This window comes from Myotis brandtii, unplaced genomic scaffold (assembly GCF_000412655.1).
Source record: "Myotis brandtii unplaced genomic scaffold, ASM41265v1 scaffold406, whole genome shotgun sequence".
NCBI classification, from domain to species: domain Eukaryota; kingdom Metazoa; phylum Chordata; class Mammalia; order Chiroptera; family Vespertilionidae; genus Myotis; species Myotis brandtii.
Window position 1 is genome coordinate 1,168,949 of NW_005365599.1, and position 9,703 is coordinate 1,178,651.

A 9,703-nucleotide genomic window follows, 5' to 3' on the forward strand; every position below is an offset into this window, starting at 1 on the left:
GAGAGAGAGAGTTGAGAAATTGGCTCATATAATTATAGAAGCTTGCCAAATTCAAAACGCCAAGTTGGAGTTTCTCTCTGTTAGAGGATGCCACCTGGAGTGGGTGGGTCAGCAGCCTGGAGACCCAGGTAAGAGTTGCAGTTCAAGCCTGAAGGCAGTTTTCTGGCAGAATTACCTTTCATAGGTCAGTCTTTTATTTTTAAGGCCTTTGACTGACTAGTTGAGGCCCACCCACATTGTGGAGACTAATTTGCTTTACTCAATGTCTACTGATTTGAATGTCAATATCACCTAAAAATATCTTCACAGAAACATCTAACAGTGGTTCTCAACCTTCTGGCCCTTTAAATACAGTTCCTCATGTGGTGCCCCAACCATAAAATTATTTTCATTACTACTTCATAACTGTAATGTTGCTACTGTTATGAATCGTAATGTAAATATCTGATATGCAGGATGGTCTTAGGCGACCCCTGTGAAAGGGTCGTTCGACTGCCAAAGGGGCCGTGACCCACAGGTTGAGAACCGCTGAATAATGTTTGACTCAATATCTGGGAACTATGGCCTAACCAAGTTAATATAAAATTAACCATCATAATAGGAAAAATGGGGAAGAAGAATGAATTATTCTTCTAAGTTCTGGTTGCAAAATTCTCAAGAAAGTACCCTGATTTGTCCAGCTGGGTGAGGTGCCCACCACTGGACCAAACAACTTTAATCAGAGGTGGCATCTGGATAAAGGACTGTAATCAGCCCAGCTCATATGAGGTGCCTATGATGAGCCAATCCACTGTGGCTAGAGGAGGGGTAGAGGCAGGGTTACCACTGCAAAATGTAGTCAAGAATAAAACAAGGTGTCCCATAAATGGGAAATCATTGATCAATAGCTTATAAATGTAATTTTCTAATGTTAACATATTTTTCCACTTAATGATGAAGTAACTCTAGTTTGTTTTGCAAGTCTTTCAATGTAATTTAGTTATGGTTAACTGATTTTCTATCATGTTGTACATAAGTTTTTGTGGAGAATAGCAGCTTCCACTTGATTTAAGTACCTAAAATTGATTTCACTTATTTTTCTCTGAATATTTTTCTAGCTTCATCAATGGACAGAAAGCAGAATCATTCAGAATATCCTATGGAAGGTAATATACTTGCCCCCCACCCAGAGGTCAGTACTAAAGGAATGGAGTGTTGAACTTCCTTAGAAACATAGTTGATGGTCTGGTTTGAAGGCCAGCCTTGTGCCCAGTTGAAGAATATGGTGATCTGAATGCTGTGGGGTGAGGGAACCTGAATGATCCTGCCCCAATGCCTCCAAAGCAATTGAATTCCATTGGAAAACTGTGGAGCTTGCTCTATCAGGCACTGTCTTAGGCTCTACAGGGAACACACAGATGAGCAAGATGAGACCAAGAGAGAACCCCCAGGGAGCTCAGTTTTAGGGATCACACACAGACATGGGCACAGCTGTCATATCAAGTGTGCCAGGAGTCTAGAGGAGGGAGCTGTTAGCACCAAGGCTCAGAGAAGGCTTCACAGGGGATGTATCAAGGGAACTGGGTCTTAAAGGAAGAGGAGTATTATAATAAAAATTAAAAATATTTATACATTCTGAAGAGAAACACTAGAGTAAGGAGTATTATAATAGACAAAGAGCATTGTGTAGGGCATGCCAGACCACAGGAACATGTGAGGAAAGACACAGAAATGCAATTGTGCTTGGTGTTTTCTTTCTGAAGTGGGGGAGCAATGTAGGGAGTGACTGGATTGGAAAGGTGAGTCATTTTGAAAAAGAGGGATTTCAAAACAACACAAAGGCATTTAAATGTTTTCTTCAGGCAGTGAGAGATGCCTGGGGGGTCTTAGAGTTGAGTGAATCACATCCATGTTATAGAACGATGTACCTGGTTGCAATGTAAGGAATGAATTGAAGACAGGAGGGTTTGAGACAGAGACAGAATTTGGAGGTGTTTGCAGTATCTAGGTGAATGGTAATGGGGACTTAAACTCGTGGATGATAGTGAGAAAAGAAAGGAAATGCCCCAAAGACAATTGGATTTTGTTTGTGTGTACAAGACTGGATCAGACTGGGAGATATTTATATAGACAAAGGATCCAGAAAAGATGGGATATGACTGATGGTTCTGGAGCAAAATATGAGAATCTACCCTTTATCTCTTCAGTGAAGTAGGAGGTGAAATCATCCTGATCACAGGAGTAAATGGAAAATATTTAGTGTTAGATGCCAAACCCATTGAGTGTGGGGTAGTGACCAGCCATTGTAACTTATCACTATAGGCATTAAAAAGGAAAATGATGGTGAAGAAAGGGTGAAATAATAGCGGTTCCATAAGAACTACTATTAAAAAGGAAGGGTGATTGAAAATTATAGAAAGGAGGAAGGCGAAAGAACAGAATATCCACCATGATTAGATTCGTTATCAGAGAGTTACTTCTTTGGATACTGTGGCCCTGTATAAATGTATATGTTTATATGAGTAGCTAGTACTTTCTTTTTTAAAAAATAATATAGTCTGATCTTGAGGGTAAACATTTTAATGGCAAAATCATTAAAGACTCATAGTGTTTACAAGCTAAAGTCCAAACTCTTAGGAAAGTAAGGGAACCTTCACAACTTGCTTTCCCACCAGTCTTTTTTATTTTCTTTAATGTTTTTATTGATTTTTAGAGAGAGAGGAAGGGAGAGGAATAGAGAGATAGAAAACCATGATCAGCTGCTTCCTGCATGGCATGTGCTCTGACTGGGAATCGAGCTAGTGATCTTTTGGTTCCTGAGTTGATGCTCAACTGCTTTGCCACACTGTCTGGGGCTCACCAGTCTCTTTTCTTTCTGGCTTTATCTTCAGCATCTTTCCCTTGTGCACATGTAGCTTACCCACATCTAACTTTAGTGGTTCTCAACCAGCCATGTTCTTGCCTGCCTATAAGCCTTTGCCACATTGGAGTTCCCCTCTTTAAGAGGATGCCACCTAGAGTGGTAGAAAGAATATGGGTTTAACTGCCTCTCAGATCTTCTTTAAAATTCTTCCTCTTCCTCCTTCTAGTTAAGTGACCTTTATTTGCTGTGTAATTCAAAGGCTTGAGTAAATCACAGAAGAGACAGGTGACACCAATAGAGAGGAGATATATCAAATGCAGAGTTTAGTACAAGCAAGTTTCATTCACATAAAGATTTTGCCCCGTCACAAGTCACGCTGAAGTGATAAAATTAGTGACACTCACCTCTGTTACACGTTAAGTTGTAACAGGTACACCTAGCCACCTCTCCTCAAACCCCTACCAGTCATGGACACATTATGTCAATTTGTGGGGAAAATGTGAGCTTCCCTGTAAGAAAATACTTGTAGGTTGCAGGGCTTAATTTTTACTTTAAACGGTGAACAAAAGGAGTCAACTTCTATATTTAATCCTTATAATTAGAGTGATTATATGGGAACAAAATCTCTGAGAAAGTTTACAGTTGAACTCTTTGGGAGTATGTGTAACTGAACAGGAATGAAGAAAAGAAGCAAGCAAGGAAGGAAGGAAGATCTGTTGATTTTGCTGACATTCTAATTTTCCAAATAAATAAATAAAAACTTAAAAAAAATGGCCAGCTTGCTCATCCCGAATGCCATCTTAGTTATTTTAAATACCATTATGTTCCATACTTATTTTTGCCTGAAGTTCCACCCTTAGGGATAGGCATTTAGATTTGATATTACCAATTTATTCTCTCTCATCAAAACTTAGAAGGATACAACCACATCACTAATTATTTCATTTTCTACACCAAGGAGCATGAGGTATAAAATAAATAAATAGTCCAAAAGATTCATTGTCTTTGTCTTTAAGCTGAGAATTGTGTTTCCTTGTTATTTTTTCATAGATATTGAAATGTCTGAATTAATTTCAAATTACTTAATAACACTCTCACACGTATAATGCATACTGGTTACCTAATGACACCTAATGTGGGAGAAAATGAGTTAATCTTTGTATTAGGCTTAATATGTTATATATATTTGTGAATGTTTGATTTTTAATGTAAGTCTAATATTTTTGGAATAAGATTACCAGCAAAGGACTGTTCTAGTACAACTTTATGTAATATGTTGTCAAAAATTTAATACATGGTTTTTACCAAGTTTTTTTTTATCATCCTGTGTGTATGTGTGTGTGTGTATGTGTGTCCAGTTGATATTTCCTTGCCGGTACTGGTGGATACAAAGGCTGTGCTCTCTTGCCCTCCTATCCTGTCAACAAATGTGCTTATAACAACATGGGAAATAATCCTCGGAGACAAGCCTTCCTGCATCAGAACCCACAGGAGAGACCCAAACAAGATCTCAAAAACAAACTGTACTGACGAGAGAATGACCTGGTTCTACAGACCTGACCAGATTCCTGCCCTTCAGATTGGCCCAGTGGCCATCACTCATGAAGGGCATTACAGGTGTACAGTGGCAGCACTTACTGGGAATTTCCTTTATGAATATAAACTCCGAGTGTTAGGTAAGGAACATTATACATTGTGATGTTTCAGAAAACCAGATTTTGGACTTAAAGGAATATCTCTCTAAATTCCATGTCTAATGTGTTAGGACTAAAACATTTCCTTCATCTCTGCAGTGGCCCCTGAAGTGACTCTGTTTCAAAGCGAGCATAGAACTGCGGTGTGTAAGGCAGTTGCAGGGAGGCCGGCTGCCCGGATCTCCTGGACCCCAGAGGGAGATTGTGTCCCTGCGTATGAATATTGGGGCAATGGCACAGTGACTGTCCAGAGCACGTGCCACTGGGCAGATGGCAATGTGTCTATTGTGTCCTGCTCTGTCTTCCATGAGACTGGCAACTGGAGTCGGTCCATAGAGCTGAATCCAGGTAAACACCTTTGTTTGTTGTTGTTGTTTGTTTTTTTGAGTAGTAAACTTGATACTAAAAAAACACAAAAGATTTTGAACGAACCAAAAACAAGATAAAGAAAGCTTGAATTCCTAATTTGTAGATATTTTCTAAAAAACAAGGAAATGCTAGAGAAATTGTATGTCTTACACTTTTATCTAATAGAAGGAATTAATTTGATCACTTACCAGTACATTCTCAAAATATATTTTAGTGTGGCAGCTGTAAAAATATTATTTGCTAAATTAGAGACCATTTCTTGTAGTGGTCACCACTTTGTTACCCTGAGTAAGAGACAAGTTTTCCTTACCCTTCTTTTGTCGTCTGAAACCAGTTCATTAATTTGCCCACCAAATATGTGTTAAATGTTATTTATATGTTTAAAACTGGTAATAAATGAAAAGACAAAGTCCATATCCTCATATGGTTTCAGAGAGTGTAATCTAGTTACAAGCAAAGCCTTTGGCATAATATGGCTTCTCATTTATCAACAGTGTGACCTTGAAAAAAATTTAATTTCTCTGTCCCATAATCTCCTCATTTGTTAAATGAGGATGATGATACTGCCTCATAGAATTATTGTGTTAATTAAATAAAATGATATATTTAACATAATTTTCAATACAAGATTGGGACTCAATAAATATTAGCTACTGTATTTATTACATTAACAATCATTAGTTATTAATATTAATAATTGGTAGCTCTAATATATTTATTATATTAATACACATTAGCTTTTATACTTTTTATTGTAATTCTTAAAAATCATCATCTTTCTCTAGCCTGGTTGCTCTGGCTAGGATTTCCAGAACTATGTTGAATAAGTGTGGTGAGAGTGGGCATCCTTGTCTTTTCCTGATAGAGGAAACACTTTCAGTTTTTCACCATTCAGTATTAAATTGGCTGATGGTTTGTCACATATGGCCTTTATCATGTTGAGGCACTTTCCTTCTATACCCATTTTATTGAGTGTTTTAATCACAAGTGGATATTGTTACTTATCAAATGCCTTTTCTGTATCTATTGATAAGATTATATTATCCTTTGTTTTGTTAATGTGGTGTATTACATTGATCAGTTTGCATATGTTGATAGATCCTTATGCCCTTGGAATGAACTCCACTTAATCATGATGTATTATTTTTTTAATGTATTGTTGAATTAGATTTGTTAGTATTTTGTTTAGGATTTTTGCATCTGTATTCATCAGAGATATTGGTCTGTAGTTTTCTTTTTGTGTGTGTTATCCTTGCCAGGTTTTGGTATCAGGGTTATGTTGGCCTCATAAAATATGTTAGGAAGTATTGCCTCTTTAATTTTTTGGAAGAGTTTGGGAATGATAGATACCAAATCTTCTTTGAATGTTTGATAGAATTCACTAATGAAGCCATCTGGGCCTGGACTTTTATTTTTTGGGAGGTTTTTGATGGTTGTTTAAATTTTCTCACTGTTCATTGGTCTCTTTAGATTTTCCAATTCTTCATGATTCAATCTAGAAAGTTACATATTTCTAGAAACTTATCAATTTCTTCTATGTTATTGAATTTGGTGGCATATAGTCTTCATAGTATTTTAGTATGATCCTTCTTTTATCTATATGTTCTTGAACACTACTGACAACACAGTTCTGACAGTATTTAATGATAATCAATGGTGACAGTTCTATAACAGATGCTTCTCAATTAGGAATTTCTGCAGACTATATTGAGGAAGTCATTATGTTATCTAGCCTCATGCAGGTGCTGGGAACAGCATGAATGATCATGAAGACACAAATAGTTCAAAAGAAAGTTTCAGAGAACAAGATATATATCCTCCAGTTGCAAGTGTGGCAAGTATAATGAAAAATACTATACCTCAAACAGAAAAGATTGCAAAAAAATTCTAAAGAATGTGTTTAAGAATGGACACCTGAGTCCATCAGTTATATAATATTTGAAGCAAGTGAAAAATGCCATCAAGAGAAATGGAAGCCAATCAATGGAGAAGATATTCTCTTTACCATGCTACCTTAGGCTTTGACAGTTACGCAGAACCTCTAAAGTTATACCTTCAGAAATTCAGAGAGGCAATGCAAGGAGAGAAAGGAATTGGTAGAGCAATCATAGCTACAGATGAACTAAGTAGAGCAAATAGAAAAGGCATTTACTAACTAGTTACCAGCTGGCTTAATAATTTCAGATGGTCAACAACAAAATGTTATGGTTTACACAAATCATATCAACAGATTTCTAGTGTTCAACAAATTGAGTTTGCATTATCTGAAGAAATGATGGAGTGGGGAATACGGAGAAGCAAGCAGAAACATTAGAAGGAAATGACTGGTGAAAGGATGTTCCTTAGTATATTACATAGCTGTAATGTAGCTTCCTGATACTTGACTATTTGAGGTGTTAATCTTGACTTGAGAATATTTTTCATGAACGATTTTAAAGAAAAAAATTAGATTTTAAAGGTATTGAAGTACTTTATTTTGTATGAGAGTTTGTTGCTGCGTATTACTCCTGTATGCATTGTGTATTGTAATTTATTACTGCCAAAGATTTGTAGACAGTTTCTTATTTTAATATTGAATCATTTTACTTTTGTAATTCAAGTAAGCAGTTTGGTCAATTCATGATGTTTGGTCTTTTAATAAAATATAAGGGTAGAGTTCCAAAAAATCATCATGTCCTATTCATTATTCCCCTTAACAGCTTTCACATTTATTTGCTTTCCCCCGACCCCAACAACTTGATTGAGATCTAATTTTCATACAATTTATCCATTTCAAGTGTACAATTCAGTGGCTTTTGTTATATTCACTGGGTTGTGCAACCATCACCACATCAATTTTAGAGAATATTCATCACTCCATAAAGGAACGTTGTACTCGCTATCACTCCCCATTCTCACTATCTCCTCTGTTTTCAGGCAACAACTAATCTACTCTATCTTTATAGATTTCCCTATTTTGGACATTTCATATATGTGGAATCATGTAATACATGGCATTTTGTGCCTGGCTTATTTCATTTACTATAATGTTTTTAAGAATTACTTAGGTTGTTGCATTTATCAGTATTTTCACATCTATTCTTTATTTTCCATGATCAATCTCCCATGAACTCTAGGCTCTTATTGTATACTAGAGGACTGGTGCATGAATTCGTGCACCCGTGGGGTCCAGCTGGCCCACCCCGATTGGGCAGAGCCAGCCTGGGGGAGGGGATGCAGGAGGTTGGCCGGCCATCCCCTTCCCCAATTGGGGTTGTGGGGGCTGATCGGGTGCAGGGCCTGCTGGGGGGAGAGGCTGCGGGTGGTTGGCCGGTAGCCCTGCCCCCTGGTCAAACTCCCTGTCGAGGGGATAGTTTGCATATTAGCCTTTTATTATATGGGATTTCTTGTATCTAGATCTATGCATTTATCTCCTGTCCCACCTGACTTTCCCTCCTGTAGACCAAACATTCATTCTGTACTCCAAATCCTTTATAACAAGTCCTTTCATGACCTCAGAGGCTTTGGTTCACTAATTATCACTGCTTTCTTTTGTATAGTCTTTTTTGTTATACAAATCCTTCCTCTAAGGCTGATTAGATAAAATGCTTGTTTTTCTCCCAAGTTAAAAACTAGATGCAATGAGTTCCTCAAACTCTTAGCTCTTGCCTTCTACTCATATCCAAGATTTTTAAAAGAGGAGTCTATACTCATTGTCTCTTCTGTGCTACCTCACATCTACTCTTTGACTTACTTGCATCTTCTGAACAGAAAATGCTCTGAAAAAAGCACTAAAGATCTCCCAGATGCTGATTATTATATAAATTTTTCATTCTCTGTTAATAATTAGCTTCTTTATGGTATTTCATATGGTCTCTTTGCCCTTCCCATCTGTCATCCTGCCATGTTAAGTTGGTTCTTTTTCTAAATTTAAGTCAACTACTTAGATGAGAACATAATTATCTCTCACCCAGATTATTGCAAGGTCCTTGTGAGAGGACTTCTGCTTCCTAGTTTACCTCTCTATAATTTATCCCCTAGATAATTTGTTGTCAGAGTAACCTTCTAACATGCCACTCTCCTACTTAAATACCCCCAGTGACTTCTCTTTGCCCCTGGAAAGCTAAAATCAGGGCTGCCAATGTCTACCTGCTGCTCTCCTTAGCCTCATATCTTGCTCTTGTCCAGTCTGTACCCCATGCATGTGGACCTTGGGTTCCTCAAAATTGCTGTGCTCTTTAATTCCTCTTTTCTCATTTATATGCAATTTCTACCTCTTCATAATGCACTTTCTTTTCTACACTCTCCTCTTCCATTCCATTTGATCAATTACTGGAATAATTTTCTTTTATCCTGCATTTTGGTTAGTTGTTCTACTCTGTACTCACCAAATACCTCTTGCACGCCTCTGTGTGAGTACCTCCATGGTCCTATAATGAACCTCCCACTTCTCTGATTCCCAGTACAGTCTAAGCTCCTTGAGAGTAGGATCCACCTTGTTCAGTTTTATATCCCCAGGGTCTGGACCAAGTGCCTGACACATACAAATGACTGCAGAATTAGGTTCAGATAATCACATATTTCATTTCTATATATCTCAATCTATACTCCAAATATGAGTTAGCTCATCTTCAAATCTTTGCTTAAATTGTTTATTTTTTTTAGTTTTATTTATTTAAATCTTTATTGTTCAGATTATTACATTGGTTCCTCTTTTTTCCCACCATAACTCCCCTCCACCCAGTTCCCACCCCACCCTCCGCCCTCACTCCCCACCCACTGTCCTAATCCATAGGTGCACGATTATTGTCCAATCTCT

General features: G+C 37.4%; 1 protein-coding gene and 1 pseudogene across 1 annotated transcript in view; both read left to right on the forward strand.

Moving 5' to 3' along the window:
• Positions 1-9,703, forward strand: part of LOC102261009 (cell surface glycoprotein CD200 receptor 2-like) — a 19,104-nt gene that overhangs the window by 5,268 nt on the left and 4,133 nt on the right. Inside the window, exons 2-3 of the mRNA XM_005873337.2 lie at positions 4,201-4,518; positions 4,636-4,884. Coding sequence (XP_005873399.1) covers positions 4,201-4,518; positions 4,636-4,884 — 567 coding nt within the window. The remainder of the gene's footprint in view (positions 1-4,200; positions 4,519-4,635; positions 4,885-9,703) is intronic.
• LOC102258928 lies at positions 6,549-7,219 on the forward strand (annotated as a pseudogene).